The sequence below is a fragment of the Pollicipes pollicipes genome, unplaced genomic scaffold (genome assembly GCF_011947565.3).
Source record: "Pollicipes pollicipes isolate AB1234 unplaced genomic scaffold, Ppol_2.1 Scaffold_3447;HRSCAF=4054_pilon_pilon_pilon, whole genome shotgun sequence".
Lineage (NCBI taxonomy): Eukaryota > Metazoa > Arthropoda > Thecostraca > Pollicipedomorpha > Pollicipedidae > Pollicipes > Pollicipes pollicipes.
Window position 1 is genome coordinate 33059559 of NW_023596297.1, and position 22372 is coordinate 33081930.

At 51.5% G+C, this 22372-nt stretch overlaps 1 protein-coding gene across 1 annotated transcript in view; it reads left to right on the forward strand.

Annotated features, from left to right (window-relative positions):
• Nucleotides 1-22372, forward strand: part of LOC119092467 (soluble guanylate cyclase 88E) — a 61090-nt gene that overhangs the window by 15118 nt on the left and 23600 nt on the right. The window contains exons 2-10 of the mRNA XM_037215430.1: nucleotides 2071-2197; nucleotides 3501-3655; nucleotides 4665-4873; nucleotides 7439-7562; nucleotides 7994-8141; nucleotides 9990-10116; nucleotides 12981-13185; nucleotides 18497-18643; nucleotides 19141-19273. Of these exons, the coding sequence (XP_037071325.1) occupies nucleotides 2071-2197; nucleotides 3501-3655; nucleotides 4665-4873; nucleotides 7439-7562; nucleotides 7994-8141; nucleotides 9990-10116; nucleotides 12981-13185; nucleotides 18497-18643; nucleotides 19141-19273 (1375 nt within the window). The remainder of the gene's footprint in view (nucleotides 1-2070; nucleotides 2198-3500; nucleotides 3656-4664; nucleotides 4874-7438; nucleotides 7563-7993; nucleotides 8142-9989; nucleotides 10117-12980; nucleotides 13186-18496; nucleotides 18644-19140; nucleotides 19274-22372) is intronic.

Below are 22372 nucleotides of genomic sequence, written 5' to 3' on the forward strand. Positions count from 1 at the left end.
GCACGCTGGTGCAATCTCGCACCCGCCGCCACCGCGGACGGCCGGCGCTGACGGGGCGGCTCGAAAGCGCAGCGGCGGCTGCGGATCCTCTTCGGCCGGCTCGCCACTGAATACTGAAAGCTGCGGACAGTGCGACTGATTCCCAGCCCCGGGAACCGTGTGATGAGGCGAATGTGGTGGCTGGGTTGGACGAACCTTACTCGCGTGGAGATGATTCATTCAAGTAGATGTCCATAGCTAATGATCTTCGTTCATATTTGCTTGGCATAGTGAGAGGAAGGAAAGGCCAAGTGGGCTATGCTGGAAATGATACGGCTGCATTGGACGCATCTTGCCTATCCCATGTGCCATAACTATGTACGTTTACATAAAATGTCCCGCGAGGTGGCTGCATAGCGTGGCACGCAACCGCAATGAATACTAGGTATAGGCAATAGGAGCGTCGTGAACACCTCACTCGCTAGGGATTTTACGAATCGCACACTGCAACCAGCGAGGATGGCTGGAGGACACCCGAAATTTCACAAGATGTGATATCGATGTCCAGTTGATGGGTAGTATATAAGTCAGCCATGATGAACATTGGTAAAAACTTCGTAAAAGACGTGTGTAAGCTGTGGCTTACAGTTAGTGCAGCTGAATGCCACGGATCAGTGAGTACAGGTAAATGTTGCAGATCAGTGCGCGCCGAATCACTTGAAAGAGCCGTATTTACGCCCGTATTTGATGTTAGGAAGTTAACTAACTCTTACTAATATGCCTGGATCCGGCCACTGCCCTCAGGAATTTGTGCGTCTTTTTATAGTGAGACCTCTCGAGCTTATCGATATAGCTGCCTCCTGCTGCACGAAACCAAACAAGCGTTATAATGGCGCGAACATTATGTGTTAAAGCCGTGACAACAGCGCCTGAATCATGCCGAAATTTTCTTAGATTTAGGTTCGAACACCACGAGCATCCCGCACAGAATTCTCCGCTGCCTTGCGGACGAGCCATATGGCAGCCCAGCGACATGTGAGACACCCATCCGTTGTTCTGGACTGGAAGCCATTGGCGCCGCTGTAGATGGCTTCAGTCAATTTCCGGTCTGGCCAGCGTGCGGGGATGCAGGACCTGGCCTACAAGAGATGACAGGGCGGATATATGGCTACGTGTCAGCAGCGGTCATTTCCTTCAATAGGATGTCGTGACTATTGGATTCGATTGGGTTGGATTAGATACTGCGGCCGTTCGATCGATGCTACGCGTACATAAAATCTAAGGTCATTCCGTCCTCATTGTTGTGCTAATAACATTATTTTACCGAACATAGTAAATGTTTAGTAATGTACGAAATCAATCACGAAACTGCAGCCTGCAAGTGCGGCAAACGAGATTGCGCTAGGCTATGCTAATAGTATGCTAACTAGTTTTTCATTAAATGCGCATCAGAATATGGTTCCATATGCGATGTTTAATATACAAAAAAAGATGCGCAATATTTCTTGAAGAAATATTTCACCCAGGTTTTTCAACTTTGATTTACGTTGTAACAGCTGGCATAAATGGGACCACAGTAGCTACGCGTCCCTGTCTCCCATCAAACCACGTTAAAGCGCACAGTTTGCAGAGCCACATGTGTAAAAAATAGCTCCTTGCTAGAAGATTCGTTCCCTAGGCAAGACTGCTAGATGTTAGACCGTGTATCAAAGCGGTCACTATGCTGCGCCGTACCAACATTAATCCGCATGTACCACTGTTCAAAGGAGAATTGGAACGCGCAATCTTGTTGACTAACATCAAAGGGGAAAACATGCCAGAATTTTCTACTTCATGAACACAGCAGTTTGTTTGTTGTACGATCCAGACCTTTAAAAAGGAGCTACAATACGAGATAAAATTCCCAGAGAGATCGTTAGGAATGCTTTTTTAAGAATCTAACAAAGCTCTTTTTGCTTATTTTTTTCCCATTTTGTCTTCAACACAAACTATTGTTTATAAAAGATAAGCGTAATGCCAGGTCAGCTCCTGCCACGGAACCCGTGTCTCCAAACTCAGTCACACCTGAAGAACACGTCATTCTTGGCGCAGGTCCTGAAGGTCACAGAGCAGGAATTCTTCGAAAACATGGGCGTCTTCTTCGTGAACTTCGTCGGCCAGTACGGATACGACCGAGTGCTCTCCGTCCTGGGGCGACACGTGCGGGATTTTCTCAATGGTGAGTGAAACACTGCCCCGCACAGATCCCTGGAAATGTGGGGCCTGACGCTCACTGCTGTCGTAAAATCAAACCCTTTCGATTCCACCTAACGTCTTTTGCTCCTGGCTGCCACGAGTGGCCGCAAGTGCGACAAACGGCCTCTGACAGGCGTCGATTCCGTCCTTCAGAGACCATCCCCACACTTGTCCGCTGGCGACTATACACCACTAGCATGGCCCCGTGACTGCCTTGACCCAGTCCGCCCCCGCTTCCAGGGCGCCGCCGCCGGCCGGCCGCTACGTTCCCCTCCATAGCAATCCTCACCACCCGTCCTCACTCCCGCTGAGGTAACGGTGACGCCGGTCCGGCAACAGCTGCCACGAGCTTATGCAACTGCGTGGAGACCTTCACCAAACCGCGAGTGGGCGGTGTTGACATCGTTAGCGCGAGTTCTCCAGAATCCTGTTGAGTTGGCCTGGGTTTTCACAAGAGGGTCTGACGTTACATTGCAGCCGGATAAGCAGAAATATTAGATGTGGTAGCTGGCCAGTCGTTCGTGAGCTGCAAAGTGACAGCACCCAAATTGCATCCAACAGCACCCAAAACACAGTTCACATAACATAGCCTCGAGACCCAGCTGGAACAGACAGGCGCCGACTGTGTACCGAAGTTTTGCTGAGCTTTGCTGAACCGTTCCAACATTGATCGGCATGTGCCATCAGTCAAGGGAAATTTAAAACGCACGATCCTGTTCAGACACAGCTGAAAGACACAGTGTGCGCATGTCGTGCGCGCTTTGTGCTGCGTTAGAGTGGGACCCAGGCATTCGTCCTCAGCTTTCTATTGCCATTGGCATGTCAGGTGAAAAGCTACCATAGCTACGCGTCTTGATGACCACACATCTGAATCTGAATCTGTAGCCCGAGCTCTCAGACGCTTTCTTAAAATTGCGTTTGAGGACGACGAGCGACAACGCCGCATCACTGAATGATTCAGAAGTGTGTAGTCTGCATCTGTGCTTATTCTGTGTCCGACGAAAGTGTGTACTGACATTGACAGCCATCTACTAGCAAAGCGTGTCGCGCGTGTTGGGGGTTCACACACAGTGGATGTCGCCGCCACCCTTCGGCACTACGAAACGAAGAGCTCGCTTGCCTAAATGTTGGATTTATACAGCACTCGTGTGGAAAAGCTCTGCTAGGGCCGCAGCATATCAGCCTGATAGGCCGAAATTGCCACCGAGGTGACTGGATGGTGAATGTCTAAAGCCTATGGTATCCCACGAAGGCAGCGCCAGGTGACGGTCCCCATGTCACGGCAGGCCTGGACAACCTGCACGAGTACCTCAAGTTCTCTTACCCGCGCATGCGGCCGCCGTCCTTCTTCTGCGAGAGCGAGACGGCCACGGGCATGGTGCTGCACTACCGCAGCAAGCGCAGGGGCTACGGCTTCTACACCATGGGCCAGATCAAGCAGGTGAGCACCTGCGGCGGCGGCCGCCGCACACCCAGCAATCAGTACACGTACCCGTTGCAGCGCGCAAAGCCGCGGCAGACGAGAGGCTGGAGCATGGGAGCCGGGGGCGAGTTGAACTGACCCGATATAAACCAACTCGCTCCATCTTGCCAACGGCATGGTTGCGGTTGGGCCGGTTGGCGGCAGCGGAGGGCGAGGCCAGCCCGGGGGGGGGGGATGCCGTGCCGGCGTCCGTCGGGCCGGTGGCAGGTCGTCCGTTTACGGCCGAGTGTTGTGCCATGTGCTGCCGCACCAGTCTCGGCGATGCGCAGCGGCGCAGCGGCCAGCGGCTCCCCAACTCAGCGGCCAGCGAGGGCGGCCAGCGACTCCCCAGCTCAGCGGCCAGCGAGGGCGGCCAGCGGCTCCCCAGCGCAGCGGCCAGCGGCTCCCCAGCGCGGCGGCCAGCGAGGGTGGCCAGCAGCTCCCCAGCGCTTTGAAGCGGGCTGACGAGGGAGGATTGTCTCGATCTCGGGGAAAATATACCGACAATTAAAAATAAAGACCGCGTGCTGCTCGGATATCCCAAGCGCGCAACTGTGTGTGTACAAACTCGATGATGGGAGGCACCTTTTCTGTGCCTTGGCATGACACGGTCGGTTGCTGGCATGGCAACGAGCGCGCTACAGTGATGAAATCGACCCTGAACAGACGAGAAATTAAGGATATTATGTTTCTCCCGAGTCCAGTCCATTGCTGACAGCGTAATTGTTGGATTTAGAGGTTACATAGATCTATTTGTATCCGGAAGGCCGCCAAGTGCCTGTCCTCGACCACAATTCATTGCTGCGAGCCATTGGCAATTTACGGAGTCCCGTTGGTTATTTCTGCTGTCCGGAGCAAGTGGCATCGCAGGCTGCCTCCTGCTCTAGGTGGGGCGGCATCTACGACGCAGATATAAAGATCGAGCTGGTGCGCGAGGACTGCTCATGGACTCATCCCACGCGACCTCACAGGCTGCCTCTTGCTCTAGGTGGCGCGGCACTTTTACGACACAGATATGAAGATCGAGCTGGTGCGCGAGGACTCCTTCATGGACTCGTTCCACGTGACGTTCCAGCTGACATTCGACAACCAAGCTTACCGCGAAGCGCACTCGTTCCAGCTGGTGCGGGACGAGCAGAGCCTGCCCATCAGGGCCAGCATCGTCTTCGAATTGTTTCCCTTCTCCATTGCCTTCACGTGAGTGGGGTGCGAACGATCAATCCTTGTCTGTAATCATCGTGCGTGTAGAACGTCGTCCCGTTGCATTCGCCCTGCGACAAGCCAGCGAATTTGGTGAGGCGCAGCAGCCCAGGGTGCGTACCAGTAGATTGTTGCCCCGGCTGATATAGACTCTAGGCCTTCTAATGACACCTGATTTGTGTAGATAGGTCCTTTAAACCCACAGCGCATCGCTTTCCCGTCATTTTTAACTTGAAATCATGTGTTTTGAGTTTGTTAGCAGGAGCAATCATCCCGAATGATGGTGTTTTATAACCCAGGCTGGAACGTCCACTGGGCTTTCCAATGGCACATCATTTGCCAAGATTGGTCCCAAACAGGAACAGAGCAGCGCTCCCCCCTCCCCTTTTGGCCTTGAATAAGACCTTGCAAGCTCTTCTTGATTGGTCCATTTTGAGAGCCTTCATGTTATGAAATTCAGACTGATTACGAAAAGGATATCAGACTCTCGGATAGTGTATAAATGACGGTCCATTTATACACAACCAGTTCGAGACGGCGGGAATGTGGCGCTAACCTGTCCTCTGACCTTGACGTGACTTTGAAACTTGCCATTGAAAAGTCTTTTGTCGTCGTAGGCTGTAATGTTTGTCTGGCTTTTATTTAGTGCCCTTTTTTGCAGATGGCTTTCATCTGATATTACCACTGGCTGACTTTGTTTCCTGACCCCCTGCACGTAAAAGTGCTTACGATAGAGCAGGCGGGCCACATTTTCGTAACCAGCTGGTGTGGTTTGGCTTACGAAAACATTTTTAGAGAAATCAGAACTCGTCACTGAATTCTGACGCGAATACGTCGTTGACTTAATGGGCGCCGCCGCCTCTGGCAAACAGTAGCCAGCATTGCGGCAATGGCAACCTAAAAGCGATGCTGGCTTGATTATGGCATTCCATATACCTTTGTGGTTTTGCGGACGCGACTCAACGTTATTTTTCCAGGGGAGCGCGAATTTCGAAGGATAAAAGGCACCTACATCGGCTCAACAAACTGCCCGCAATCCTGAAAAAAAAAATACACTGTAAATAGGGTCAGCACGATCTAGTCATCCCACTGCTGTCTGGCCTGGCGCGTGGTGTTTTTCCCGTCAGCGTCGCGGTGGCCATCCGGTGGCCAGCTGGATCAACAGGGGAGGGAGCCTGCGTCGTCGGCGCACTGGGCTGGGCGCGGCACGGTTGGCTCGTGCGTCACTGTCGGACACAGCCCAGCCGAGCACGGCAGGCGCCGGGAGAGAGCCGGACAGGATACGCGGGGAGAGAGAGAGAGAGAGAGAGAGAGAGAGAGAGAGAGAGAGAGAGAGAGAGAGAGAGAGAGAGAGAGAGAGAGAGAGAGAGAGAGAGAGAGAGAGAGAGAGAAGAGAGAGAGAGAGAGAGAGAGAGAGAGAGAGAGAGAGAGAGAGAGAGAGAGAGAGAGAGAGAGAGAGAGAGAGAGAGAGAGAGAGAGAGAGAGAGAGAGAGAGAGAGAGAGAGAGAGAGAGAGAGAGAGAGAGAGAAGAGAGGAGAGAGAGAGAGAGAGAGAGATCTGGTCACTGGCAGATCTCTCTCCAGCAACCTTGCAGGTTTTTTAAGAACAATAGCGGTTTCCCACTCGTCTTTTGGGGTTACAAGTTTAAGCTGACGTAACTGCAGCGCTCTGGCTCAGTCCGCCACTGGCAGATCTCTCTCCAGCAACCTTGCAGGTTTTTAAGAACAAAGCGGTTTCCCGCTCCTCTTTTGGGGTTAAACGTTTAAGCTGACGTAACTGCAGCGCTCCGAGTACGTCAGGGCCGACCGCCAAAACGCACTTTATCGACCGTTGGGCCCTGCGTGACGAAACGCGCTACGCTGAGCTTGCCATTCGGCGCGTGCCCTGGAAGGCTGGAGGTGCTCTGAAAGCGTGTCCTGGAAGGCTGGAGGTGCTTTGAAAGCTCCTCCCGTGAAAGGGTGGGGGTGGGAGCAAGGTCCGCCCGTAATGTCAGGGAATATGCAAGCTAAGACGACAAATTACAGCTCGCATTTGACAGCCACAATATATCTTCATCCAAACTTTAGGGCACTGAATTAATTTCTTGTTGGTCAAAACAGATATAGTGTGCGAAAATATGGCAGGTGGGTTGAATTGTGCACACGCGTTTCGCCATCATTAATGTGCTCTTGTCAATATTTTAGGTTGCCTGACATGCCAAGCATTTATACGTTACCACGAAACAAGACAAAATTTAAAACGAAGGAGGTTGGGGAACACTAAGATTCGACCCCAGGTCGCGCTCGCTCGCCCCGTACTCCCCCTTTCTCACGTGAAGAAATTCAACCCGTCTCTTACGTAACGCCTCATCGGCCAATGACTTGTGAATATTTAGAATTATGTTGAATGTGTTCTTTTCAAACGACGCACCTCGTGCTTACTGGACAGAATGAAAACACTTCACTTTCCGCTTTTTTCGTTCAGGACATACCAGGAAAAAAGCTAGCGTAGTACTTATCTCGACCGCTCCCGATCCTTGTCAGCGCGCGCAGTAACAGCGCCCCCGGGCCACCTTCTCAACAGGTCAAACCTGGTGGTAAAGAATCTGGGCCAGTCTATGATGACCATTCTTCCGGAGCTGATAGGAAAGAAGATTGACGAGTGGTTCGACTTGGTTCGGCCGCTAGTCGAGTTCCGGTTTTCTGGGGTGAGTTCTGTTTTCCACCCCGCGTCTGCGCAGCGACACCCACTATGCCGCATCGATTAATACCCATCTTCCGTCTACAGCCACTGACCTCGTCGGGGTATTATCGCCCTCCGGGATAAATGAGCGTCATTCCGGAGCACTCTCAGCGCTGCTACGGGCGCGCGCAAGTTGTTTTGTATTCCGCGGGGGGAGTGCACCCATCACCTGAGAGAAGACAGCTATCCCTCACATAAATGTCTGCACACCACATAGCCCACACCGTGGATGCACGCAACCACAGATGCGAACAATACGCACTGTTCGGCGCACCATCACCGCACGTCATACGCGTCACAGGGCGGATCTGGCTCAGGCCGCACTGCTGACTGCATGTGAGCGCGCTCCGCCGTGGCCGCCATACCATGTGACCGCATCACGAATTGGCGCCGCAGATACTGAAGAAGACGAACAACATATTTGAGCTGATCTCTATCGACGCGCCTTCCCGCCTCCGCTCCATGGACAGCAAGACCTACAACAATCACATGGTCGACAGCGACGACGAGATGTTCGTCAAGGAGAAGAACCTGCGACTGAAGGGTGAGGTGTCAGCGGGCCTACTGCGGCTGCATCGGCAAACGGAGCTCTGGAATTCTGTGAGCTCGACACTGAATGCTGAAGACGAATAGAGGGACGTTGACTGTGTTGATGCACAGCAGTCATGTGTTGTGAAAAGAGTGGGCACGGTTTCATATGCAGAGATAGTGTAAAATAATGCATACAAGTAATATATAATAGACGATAAAAGGTATGATGCATATAAAGATAAACAGATAATAAAAGAAATAAAAAACAAGTGTGAAATAGATGAATTTGGCGTCCGAATCAAAACGATCGAACTTAAATACGTATTCCGACTCATGTGCAGCAAAAGCAACGAGTTCGGACTCTTGCCCAGTTAATGTGGAGAAGATGAGCTCGGTGGGCTTAGACTCAAGCTTAAGATACTGCGGCCAAAGCTGGACGAGACCCTCGACATAAGGATCCTAAAACTAGTCTTTCAATGAGCGCAGGAGAATTCAATATATATACACACACATATATATATATATATATATATATATATATATGTATATATATATATAAATATGTATACATACATATATATATATATATATACATATATTTCATTTTAGGGCCATAGACTGTCCACAAAGCGGAATGCACACAATCTATAACGCAATGTGATGTTCATGGCCGACCGAGAAAGATGTGACGTAAAGATGCTGGCTCCCTAGCGTTCAGTTTAACTTGATATCACTATTTAGGGTCAAAATAGCACATATCTTTCTGTACTGAACTTCGCTTCTACCTGCGAACGTCTCGCCCCAAGAAAAATGTGTTTATTTCGGGCACATTCTGAGTGCGGTTTTGATTCGCAACCTGCCAGCATCCGAAACCTAAACGATCGGAAAGAGTGCAGTCGTGTAAACATTTTGACGCCTGTCGGCCCGAACTCGTCGCTAGCGCGCAGCGAGATGGCCGCCATCCAGCTGCCCTGCGTCGGCCGCGCCGGAGCGTCGTCTGGCCGCGTGGAAACGCACGCAGAGCGGTGACGACGCCGCGGCGTTACGGACCGCTGGACGGAAATTGGTGTGGCGGCGGGCTGTTGTTCGCATGTGTAGTAGAGCTCGCGTGCCGCGTCACGGCCATCGCGGTGGGCACAATACCCCTGAGGCGACACGGGGAGTAGCACACGTAGTGGCGGGGGGTTAAGCGGGAGCATACAAGATCAGCACTTTTTGGTAACTTCTTGGGTGGTCTGGGCCAAACGTGGGGGTTGAAACGAACATCATGATAATGGAGCTCTGATAATGCATGACCGGATAAGGTTATCTAGACGCCACCGGCAGACTCACTGCGCCATAAGGATGCACCAGTAATTATGTGCCGCACTGCCGGTGCCCCTTTTGTGGCGACACTCCAGGGACAATTCAACGATGAAATCAAAACTTCGGAAAATTCTGCAGCACTGCAGCACTTTGCAGTTCCGCAGCACGGCAGGATGACCAAAGAAAGATATCACACAAATCAGGAGACGCGGTATTCTTCGTCTACAACAGGACGATTTTGTTCCGTATGCGAAATGCTTTAAACAAAACAGTGTAATGGGAGGCGTACAGATGGTACCACTCAAGGGTAATGGGAGGCGTACAGATGGTACCACTCAAGTGTAATGGGAGGCGTACAGATGGTACCACTCAAGTGGGGGCCTCTGCCGCCAACGCGCTTCATATGACTCACCACGCCGCCATCGTCCCCTACCAACCCATGCTGCACAGCTAAGACAAACCCTTAGGCGGGTTCCCCTTCCCTGCCTCGTTCATGTCTCAGCTCGCTTACCCTTGAGCGACTCGCGGGCGCTGACCTCCGTCTGCGCCCATCCAGGTCAGATGATGTACTTTGACGAGTGGCGGATGATCGTTTTCCTCGGCACGCCGGTCATGCCCGACCTGGAGGCCATGATCCACACGGGACTCTTCATCAACGACCTCTCCATGCACGACTTCAGCAGGTGAGGTGGCGATGCGCACAGCTGGCGCGAGCGACAAGCGCGCCTCGAGAGGCGCAGAGAGCAGGAAATGTCTGCAAGGGGGGTCACGTCAGTGACGTTTGACGTTTGCTCATGAGTAAGGGACGAAGTGTTTGCAATGCACTGCATATTAATCATTCAATTTTTGATTCTGGAATGAAACAAAATTTGAAGTGATGGAAATAAAATGAGAGGATTTATTTGCATAGCGTCATATCAGTGTTACTGTTTTGCGTAGCATACCGTAACTGATATATTTCATGGGCACCCGCTTATGCAGCAATGCCGTTACGGCTTGAAGGGGATGTCCCATACTTGCATGTATTAAGCAATCATCAGGTATGATGAAATAAGCCCACTGATAACTATTGGCATGCTTTTAAGTGGAAAAGACTGCTGTCGACATCACATGTTCTCTATGCAATAAATGTACTCCTCAATACGTCATTGTTTGATTGTGACATCGTGCCTTGCACAACATTGATTGAGAGCCAATTGACGGCCGCTGTATCTGAAAATCGTGCTCACGAACGCCAGGATCGTGCTGTGTCCGGAAATCGTGCTCACTAGTTAAAAAACTAGAGAGGTATAGGTCTTACGAAGGCCATGGCTGTAAACTGCGCTAACGATCTTCCAGACCGCTGTCAGCTCGAAGTCCCCTACAAATGTGGAATACTCCCTTTGGACTTTGGAAATATTCCAATAGTCAGCTGATTTCATCTTGTCTTCGATATCTTCAAATGTGGAGCACTCCCTCTCACGCACTAGCCCAATCCGCAATTGTTATGTATTGAATCCGTTGGCATGTGTTCGATCCGTCCTCGACCCGTGTTCGCCGATCTCAAAAGACGCCGCTGTCAGCAGCACGGTTTTTAAGATGGATCGACCGCGGGCGTCACTACGGTTCCGCGACATCAATTCTTCTACCAAACGCCCACCGACAGGAGTGCTGCAACAATGCTTCCACTGACAATGCTTATACCGGACGTTAGTGCTGTGCGACAAAACTTGTACTGCAAATGTCACGCCCGTCTTGACTTCTTCCGCAAACACCTATACAGCTCTCGCCTATGCGCGACGTCGCCTCTACTACAAAAACCTATCCGTGACATTTAGTGCTTCACGACAACGTAGCATTCGAAAATGTGTAACTGTTATTACTTTTACTACATAATCTTATGGCGCCTTTAAGTACACGCAATATCACTTCTACTGCTAAAACTTACCATGGAGTGCAAAATGCGTGTGGACAGCTAGCAGAGGTGAAGGAGCACCTCAGAGGTAGGAGGGAGCCCCAGCTGGGCAAATCAATTTGTGGTACTTGGCGAATGGGCAAAGGCTGCAGTTGGGTAGCAAAGTATCAAGGTCGGGTCGGCATTAGATCTGTCGCGCAGCATTAGAGCCTGATATAAGGCTGTACTTGGGTAGCAAAGTATCAAGGTCGGAGCCGCATCAGATCTGTCGCGCAGCACAAGGGCCTGATATAAGTCATCGCTGCATATGTAACGCCGCGCTTCAGTGAACGCCAAGCCAGGGGTGTAGTTTTGTCTTTAGTCGGAGACCACATCCATCACTCACCTGTAGTGGGAGGCTATATCACCTCGGTGGTAAATACCGTGTTTCATCATTTTTTTTTTTTTAGCCGGTTTGGTGGCACTGCCCTGCTCAGTCTCCAAACTTTTTTGACACAATACGACAGTGGACCATATGTTTTTTTTCGGCAACAAAAAAATAGCGCGTGGAACTATTGTCGTGGGTCTATCAACCGCAATATTAACACCATTAACAATGTACCGACATCATGGAGTGGGCACGTGCAGTCTGATTTCAACCAGTCAAGTGCTCCCATGTTCGTTTCCTCTCCAGGATTTTGGTGAGGCTTAGGCTATGGAAACTGACGGTTAGAATTTGTGTAAGGTGGCATCTATTGTAGTGTAATGTCTCATATAACTGCGGATCGAAAAAGTAATATCACTGATACGTAAAGGCGATATAAGTTTTTACCGCAAACGTAATAACTGGTATAAGCCTGTCTAAATATATTTTTTATTACTTTTCAAGTTTTGCTGTGTAGCAGTCATGTCACATGGAACTCATTCTAGTGGAAAAAATGTCGCGTATATATGAAGACTGTATGAGTATTTATTGTAGAACTAATGACCGGTTTATGTTTTTGCCGCATAAGGCTTGGCATGTAAAAGTCACGTCCTTCATGAGCTTTTGCAGTAGAAGTAATGTCGCGCGCAAGTAAAGACTGCATAGGCAATCACGGGCATAATATGCGATGGAATTTCTTTCGCGTAGCGTTCTTATTGTGTCCGAGTTTTTTTAACAGTAGAAGTAATGCCACGGATGGGCAAAGACTCCATAAGTACATTTCGTTGTGTATCACTCATGCCATGTATAAGTCTTTGCAGCAGAAGTAAGCTGTGCATAAGGAAAGCCTATATCATGCGCTTTGACAGGCGAAGTAATGTCGCGCGCAAGTAAAGACTGTATAGGCAATAACGGGCATAATATGCGATGGAATTTCTTTCGTGTAGCGCTCTTATTGTGTCCAAGTTTTTACAGTAGAAGTAATGCCACGGATGGGCAAAGACTGCATAAGTACATGTCGTTGTGTATCACTCATGTCATGTATAAGTCTTTGCAGTAGAAGTAAGCTGTGTATAACGAAAGCCTATATCATGCGCTTTGGCAGGCAAAGTAATGTCGCGCGCAACTGATGCCACAGCACTGTTGCCGGTAGGAGTTGTTGGCCGTGGCACCAGTGTGGTGACCCGGCCCTAACCCTGGCCCTGTCCCGTGTCGTGACGGGGGGCGCCGGCCGGCCGGCCGGCCCGCAGGGACCTCATGCTGGCAGGTACGCAGCAATCGATCGAGCTGAAGCTGGCACTCGACCAGGAGCAGCTCAAGTCCAAGAAGCTGGAGGAGTCCATGCGTAAGCTGGACGAGGAGATGCGCCGCACGGACGAGCTGCTGTACCAGATGATCCCCAAGGAGGTGGCCAACCGCCTGCGGAGAGGCGCTAACCCGGTGGACACGTGCGAGGTAGGCGCAGTGTCCCAGTCGCAAGGAGCGGATCAGAAGCTGTTCAGTGCCGGCTCCAGGCAGGAGTGTGCGCAGGATTTGATCATGGGAGGGGTGCACAGCTCAAACGTTTTCACCAAATAGCTCAGTTTGGCGTGCCATAGGCGCGGTTCTTTCGTGGCGCAAAACAACATCGCATGTTCTCGACCGTCTCATTTTAATGTCAACGTGGACTTTGTAAATGCAAAAAAATTCAGTCGCGTGTATATATATACATAAAACCTCACTGGGCGTTTGTAAAAACGCCGTGATGATCTAAAAACCAAGTTAAACGGACATTAACCATCTTTTCCATCAACTTAGAGGGCGATGAAGTGAGAGAAATAGGTCTATAGTGTAAAGGATCTAGTCCGCTTTTACCCGTTTTCAAAATAGGAACGACTATAGCTTCCCGCCACGAGGCTGGAAAGTCCCCACTGGCCCAAAGCGCATTAAACGCCGCTAAAAGAGCGCAAATCTCGCAAGGCGGCAAATGCTTGAGCATATCGTTGTGTACAGTATCCGGACCTCCTGACACGCTGCGAAGCTTGGCAATCGCCCATTCCAACTCGACCAGGGTGAATGGATCATTATAGGAGCGCAGCTCACTCGTTGAAAAATCCACTGCTGATTGCTCGCATTGCGTTCGGTGCCGCACAAACTGTGGGTTAGTGTTGCAACCTTCGCTGCGGTGGGCCAGCGCCCGGGCAATCTCGTTCGCAACTTCCAACGGGCGCGTCACGGCCTGTCCATTCACACATAGTACCGGAAGAGCTATGGGTGAAAACTGCCCAGATATACGCTTAATTCGAGACCAAACCTGCGATGTTGGCTTGAAGCAGTTCAGCGTACTCACGTAAGCATGCCAGGAAGCACGCTTCGCTTCCCTTACGGTGCGCCGAGCAAAAGCTCCCGCCTTCTTGAAGGCTGTGAGGTTTTCTGTACTGCTCCTGGCGTCAAAAGCCCGAAATGCACGTTTACGCGCCCGGATGGCGCTCCGACACTCCTCCGTCCACCACGAAACAGGAGTACGTCGGGGAGCGCCAGACGTGCGTGGGATACAACTGTTTGCACACTCTAAAAGTATGTGGGTAAAATCCTCAATAGAGGGTATCGCCCTCTCAGGCTCATTTACAAGCGATTCGTCGAGCCGAGTCTCAAATTCGCACCAGTCCGCTTTCTTAAAATTCCGGCGTTGTGGTCTAACACTCAACGCTCCACCTCTGTTAAACCGGACCCACACTGGGAAGTGGTCACTTCCCATGGGGTCATCTTCGACACTCCACTCGAGGTGTTGGACGAGCTGGGGACTGGAGAGGCTTAAGTCTGGCGCTGACGTCTGACCGGACGGCATTGTAAAATGCGTACGAGTCCCTGTGTTTAAAATGCATAGTGAAACACCGTGGATAAAATTCTCACACAACCTCCCACGAGCATTGGTGACGTCACACCCCCATGCAGTGTGATGCGCATTAAAATCGCCTAGAAGAAGAAGTGGTGGAGGCAGTTCAGCCAGCAGAACCTAAGGTGCGCCAACTGAAAAGCGATGCCTGGTGGAAGGTAAAATGAGCAAACAGTGATGTGACGATGGTTGAAATAAAGCCGCACGGCCACGGCCTGAAGTGTGGACCGCAAGCCTAGCCTCCTCGCTGGCACGCTATGGTGAACTGCCAGGAGGACACCACCGTGAGCAATACTCTCCGTCAGCACGTCGTTGCGAAACATCGCATATCCTTTCAAAGAGCAGAAATACTCAGACGCTAGCTTGGTCTCCTGCAGCACCACGGCTGCAGGAGAGACCCTGCTGACGACAGCCTGGAGATCGAGGGCGGTCGCCCTTGCTCCTCTACAGTTCCAAGGTAAAAACGCCTGTAAAAGGGCGCATTAAAAAATCGGTAAGACGTGAAGAGCTAAAACAAGTCCCGGCTTAAAGGAACTCGGCTGCGCCAGTTGTATGTCCAGACGCTTCAGACCGAGAGCTTCAGCTTAACTCCAGGGAGCCGTGCCCCACCCTAGGACGAATCCTTGGGCTACCTCCGTCAGATGGAGAAGGGGGGCCGGCTGGGGCACGCTTTACGCCAGCGAAACCCAGCCCGGAGTGGAGGCGGTGGAGGGCCCATCGGTGGGCCTCTGCCGGGGTTCGAGGCACCAGCGGGGGCCTCCACCGGCTTCCGTGGCGATGGAGTGCTGTTTCGCGGGACGGGCTCTTTGTCTGCCTCGGACAGGCGGCTTGTCGCCTTAGCGCGCTCCAGTTCGGCCAAGCGCGTTCGCCTGGACTCGCGGGCGCGCCTGTCAGCTTCCTGACGCTCCAGCGTCTCTGCCACACGCTCACAGGCACTGGCAAGAAGTGTCTGTGGCAAAGGGACCGATTGGGTCGCAAACGAAGGCACGGCCGGCGGCGCGCGGGGACTCCGACCACGTCGAACCGTCGTCAAACCGTCGCCCGCTGGTGATCCGGCGCGCACCGAGGAGGCCAGCGGTGCGGCGTCTACCGACTGCTCGATCGGCGGGGAGGGAGCTTGGAGTACCGGCTGGGAGTCAGACGTTCGGACCGAGGGAACAACCGACAGGCCAAACGACCTCAAAAGTCCCACGAACTGAACTGCCGTCATGTTCTCAGTGGCATTACTTTGCGGCAACAAAATTTTCACTTCGGACGCATAAGACGTTTTAGGATGGCTGTCGTAAAGTTCACGAGCTTCTCGAAAAGAGACGTTTTTAGAGGTTTTTATCGATATAATTTCCTTTTCTTTCGCGTAGGCCAGGCATGTACGGTCGTACGTCGTGTGTGGGAGTTGGTCCTTGTCGCAGTTGACGCAGTGGGGTTCAATATAGGTGCAAACTTCGCCCGTGTGCTCGAATGACGCACATTTGCCACATGCTGGGCGGTTTCGACAGTGGAGCTTGGTATGACCACATCGCTGACATTGGTAGCACCGGATGGGGTTAGGCATATACGGGCGAACCTTCACTCGGGCGTATCCAACAGTATCTCAGCCTGCAAATCGGTGGAACTAAACGTCAAAATGAGGTTGTTGGTGGGCAAGAGCTCTCCTCCCCGTCTGACAAGAATCCTGCGAGCGCTCGTCACACCAATCTCCGAGAGCTCATCGACTATCTCGCTCTCGGCGACGTCTCTAAGATCAAAACAATTGACCACGCCCCTGGATGAATTTTTGGTTTTATGTGGTGTTGCTGATATCGACACAGTCTTTTCGTGCTTTCCACTCTCATCCCGAACAGTAAATGTAAATTCCTTGGCTGCCATGGCCCTGCTTGCCCCCAGACCACTCACGAACTCTACTTCTATTTTCCCATCCCTGAGCTTGTCGCACCTGATGATTATTTCCAAACCTGTCGCAACCGTTTCGTCTCTGAAACGGTGAGAGAGAAGCCAGCTTAATCTCTTCACTACCGAATATCAGAATCCGCGGACCAGGGGACGCAGATTCGTCTCTGCACCCTGGGGTTATCGAGGTCCGCCCCCCTTTCGGAGGACGGGTGTTTTTAATGTTAGAAGAAGCCATAACAGGTGGTTTTCATTTCGGCACCGGGGCTCCCCATCCACCTCGGAGCCCAACTGGGGGACGGCCCATCACTCCCTCGGGAGGTGGTCACCGCCAGGGCTACCCCGGTGCTATACGGGGCGAACGACGCCTCCCACACGGCCAGGTGTGACCGGGGAGGCCCCTCCCCGTCCTGACCGTGGTTCAGCGCCGCCGCCCCTTGATCCCTTATGCCGCTGCGCGCGGCCAGGCGCCCCAAGCGGAGACCCGAAAGGAGCACCCAGCCGCAACGCGAGCGACAAGCCGCTAGACCCGTGTGGGCCCCACGGGCCCCCGCGCCCCCGGATATCCTGGCCAAAGTGGAGTGTTGGGACGCGCCGTGACTGACCCGCACGACGCGCCCCTCAGCCACCAGGATCCGATCAACCCGGGGACGTGGGCGAGGAGGCACGGCGACCCCGATAAAACGAGGACGAGAAGTGGTGATAGGCCCGGATGCGGAAGTGCGGGTAATGTGAAGGGAGCGGGCGGGACAAGGAGCAGGAGCTCACGTACCGGCAGGGTCGCTACGCCCTGAGAGGACCAGCTTGCGCTGTCCACCCGTTACCGGAGCTGGGACCAGAGGGGGCGCTAGTCCCCTACACCGGCCGAAGCCGGTGCCCCTGCGGGGAGTCGCGTGTATATATTGCATGTCATAAATTTACCAAGCAGCACGTGCTCCCGACAGCTACTAAGTGCGAACACCCCAGATCCTAGGAATCAAGTCAAAATGTCTGCCTGCATTGTTTGAAGGTCCATAGCCGTCTACATTCGCGGGGGAATTTTGAAGCACGCGTTTGCCGGAGCGGCCGAAAAGATTGCCAACAATTTTTGACCAGCTTGTTGTTTATTGTCAAAAGAAGTGCACAACTTACGGACTGCACGCGACAACATTTGTCTTTGAGAGATTACGAACAAAAGTACCCGTTGATGGCAAACATTGAGGGAAACATTCCCACTCGAGATTTAGAGGCATTCTGCTTTATTACTTTAATTGATGAAATCTTACTCTAAAGCTATTCCGAACTCATATCTTAACCGGATCCTTGGAAAATGAACTATGGCAAGGGAACAGACTGGGCTGCATTTGTTCACAAGCGCTGAATGCATGCAATATGGATGGAATGTGAGATCTTTGGCCCCGTAGGGAATGACAATTTAGTTAGGCTAATAGAATCCTGACCAATTATCGTCATATGCGACGGCATGTCGCCTAGGGATTGCTTTCCGTCGGTGGCATTGGCTGTCATAATCACGCGATGACAGGATAAGGCGAGTGACGCTCAAAATGCGCACCGGCATACCATCAGGAACAGGCCTCGCTAACACAACATAATGCGTCCTTTTGTGCTGCTTCAAACGTGCATTGCCAACAGCCTTATTGTTTTTCACTTTATCTGGTGGCCAGGAGCGTTCAGCACACGAGGGCTGAAATAATCTGCGCTTGTTAAATGCTTATCTAGAATTAAATGAAGTTAGAAACGGCAATGTCGTCAACTTGAACGCCCTGTATATGAGAATGCGCATGTACAGGCAATATCGTCTTGCACGCATTCTCATCGATGCAATTCATTATGGTTTCGGAGTAGTTTTAGTGTCAACGTTTTAAATTTTGAAGACGTTTGTTCGCAAAAAGGTACTCACTGAAGTTACGTACATAGCCATGAATTGCTTATTGTCTCCTCTGCACGAGACTGGCTGCTGATGCAGCCGATGACGGAGGCTCATTGGTTGCCTCACCATTCCAGGTGTTCGACAGTGTCACAATCCTGTTCTCTGACGTCGTCAACTTCACCGAGATCTGCAGCAGGATCTCGCCCATGCAAGTGGTTTCCATGCTGAACTCAATGTACTCCATTTTCGATCAACTGACGGAGCTTAATCGAGTGTACAAGGTGAGCAACAGGTTGAGCTCAACGAGCTCATCTAGCGCTGACCACATCTGTTCGCCATCGTGCGTGAGCTTCGGCGAGATTCAATGCACTTCGGGCGCGTGCCATGGCAGACCTAAGGCTCCCTTTGCCTGAGAATACAGCTCCCTACGCCCGGCACCGCCTGACTTCTGCCCGGCACCGCGTGACCTCTGCCCGGCACCGCGTGACCTACTCCCGGCACCGCATGACCTACTCCTGGTACCGCATGACCTCTGTCCGGCACCGTGTGACCTCTGCCCGGCAGCGCGTGACCTACTCCTGGCACCGCATGACCTCTGCCCGGCACCGTGTGACCTCTGCCCGGCACCGCGTGACCTCTGCCCGGCACCGCGTGACCTACTCCTGGCACCGCATGACCTCTGTCCGGCACCGCGTGACCTCTGTCCGGCACCGTGTGACCTCTGCCCTGCACTGTGTGCCTTCTGTTTGGCCAACGCTAACGGATCTGCCTCCTCCAGGTGGAGACGATCGGTGACTCGTACATGGTGGTGGACGGCGCTCCCGAGAAGCGGCCCAACCACGCCGAGCGCATCTGCGACATGGCGCTGGACATGCTGGACGGTATCAAGGGCCTCACAGACCCCTCCACCGGTGAGCCGACGCGAAGGGTCCCGGGGACCCCGATGACGCTAGCCACGAAAGCGGTGTCGACCAGCAAGCCGCCTTTTCCGGTGGGGGACGAACGAGATGACGGCATACGTGTGTTGTTCGGGGGGAAGGGGCCGAAGCGCCTGCAGACGAGAGTGGTCTCCACCTTGCTGCGGGCGTTTCGACACGCCACGGCCGGATGATATCACGCGCAACCGCAAGGTGCAAAGGCACCGCACATTGAGTCACGACTTAATGAGACACTACAGATCCGTCACAGTATATGCCTGAAGAGGCGGCAGGACACTTTGGATCAAGCGTTTGAATAGCTCTCGCACAATACTGAACAGATATGATCAGGGCTGGCTGGGCTTCATCATGGATATGAAACAAAACCGCATAACACAGGTCGTCTGTGGAAAAAGAACTTTTCAGGTCTGGCAGCTTTGGCAATTCATGTTGATAAACGATACAGACGATTTAAGAATGATTTGCATTTTCGTTGACCGTAATCAATGTATTGCAAAACGCGTCGAAGTTCTGGATTTATATTACTTGCAGTACATTAGGATTGTTTCCTACGCAGTTTGCATGTGCTTAATCCCCTCTATATAGGACATAGCCACCGCCGCATGTGTCGTCACACCACCTTGGGGAAGCTACTGCTGAGGCATGTCTCCACCGCAAACTTTCTTCACAGCCGCCCAGAACCGGTGTAGGACCGCCAAGCATTGTCCGGCCCTTATGGTCACTGCAGCCCTCGGCTGACGTGCAACCGGAAGGGGACAAATGACGTAACAATTGTTGAGTTTCGTGAATTTTGGTAGGAGCCACGATGGTCCAAAAACGATAGTTTTGGCTGTCGACTTTGCCGTTTAAATGAAAGTACATATCGTTGCTAAACCAAACCTGGTTGATGATCGATGGACTCGATTTGCATGGGCCATGGTCTCGGGCACTGTAGCGCGTGCGCGTTATCATTGGTCGGCGAGAGCTTCGGAGACCCGCCTGTCTTGTCATGTATTGTCAGTCCCAACGCGGTTGCCTTGCTACAGCCTGTCTCCTGCCTAGACTGGCAGATGGATTTGTGGGGGCTTCGCAGCAAGAACTTTCCTGCTTTTCCAATACTGGTCGGCGTTGTTTTGACGCGTGTCCCCAGTCAGGTTTCCAATGCTTACATTTGCGGTAAAGTTATCCTCATGGCGCGAAATCGCGCTTGTTGATCATGCTTTCCCTGTTTTCACTACCGTTCAAATTGTTTCTGGTCTTACGAAGCGCCGCATTCTGCTTGAGTTTTGACGGCTCCTTTTAGCTAGCCACCATTCCACTACCTTTACTTTCTTGTTTACTGTGTACAACATCACGGTGTCTCCAAGCTAGTGTAGACATGAAATCAAAAGCATTGAGAAGACTTTCAGAAAAGTCATGTGAATTATGTAGTCTCCTTCCAAATGGACCTCTTTTCCAAGAGAAAATCCGTCCGCGTTTCCCGGGACTCCCGGTCGATGTTATTGACGATAATGACCGCGCGGAAAGGTGGTCAGTCAATTGTGATCGCCGCTCCCGGATGCGCTGCGCTGGAGATGCCCTCTACATAGTCGACCGGACAAACACATGGCGGCTTCCAATGACACCGAACCTGACATGGCCCTCGCAACCGAGCGCAGTGATTTCCTTATCAATCGGAGAGAATACGCGAACGGAACGCGGCGACAAAAATATGCTTAGGGTCTTGACGCTCTCTGGGGCCTGATCCTGTCGCGGAGCTCCTGGACCGCTTCACCTACATCTGGGATCACGTAATCTGATCGACCGACTGGCGAGCATGCGGCTTCAAACAAATGATCGTGGAATTGCCTATTGACTTACCCCCCCCCCCCCCCACACACACACAAAAGGAAAATTGGTTAATACTGTATCGAGAAGCTAAGGGTGGAAGGCATTGCACCTTAGACGCAATGTCTCACATATTCCATGATCATTCGATATATTTTGTATATATTCTCATGCAAATGAGTGCAAAATGACCTTTTTATTCTTAAACATCTCTGCAGCGCCCTTCTGTCATATCTCAGATTTGGGGACTTTAAGATGCCAACAGATAAATTTGCTTACGCATAACATGCGGCAACTTTTAACCTGGGACTTCCACAATTTAAGTATATATATATATATACATATATATATATATATATATATATATATATATATATATATATATACAAATGCCTGGCTTTCTTAATCCTCTATGGTGCTTGACTAGCATGCATTTGAAATAGATTTTAAGACAATGTTATACGAAGCAAAAGAGTAAAAATGACATGTCACTCCATTCCCTAGGAGGACAGGTAGTCCCAACTTCGAGTTGGTCGCATGGGAAAACATTGGTTGTCCTTTGTTGTATCCTGTTTCCAATGAGAATGCGTTCGCGTCATTTGGCGTCCATATTCCATTTAATCTGCCAACAGCGAGTTCTTCGGCATCGAGACTAGACAGGAGCCTGGATCCCAGCAGCGGATACTACGCGACATAGAAACCTCTGATGACCGTGATATATTGTAATGTGACGGTGTTCCTGATACGAACATCTCTCATCAAATGGAAGCCAACTCCATGCTGCCGAACGCCCGACACAGCACCGCATCGAGCCACCGTAGCATGCAGTTGGACGTTGTTATTAATCTCTATTGGTCACAACGTTTATCAGAGCTTTGCCTTTGACTGAAGGGAATGTTTCACGGCTGAATATATTGAAGCAAACATTCGATATGATGAAACAAGCTGACATATAACTACTGGTATTTCCTTAAGTGGAAAAGACTGCTCTAGAATGCACGATTCTGCTTTTATTGAATATGCTTCTCGATGCCTCATGGTTGATTACGCCAACGTACCTCGCACAACATTTATTGAGAGCCAACTGACACCCGTTATATCTTAAAATTGCGCGCAAGAACGCCAGATATGAACGCCTCGACAATTGCATTTTTCCTCACCTTGATCGCCGCATGGTTTATGGAATGGAAGGATTTAAATGACGTTATTTTGACGTCATAATTACCAAGGTGACTGAAGTACTCTCCCCAAAATACCTTACTCCGT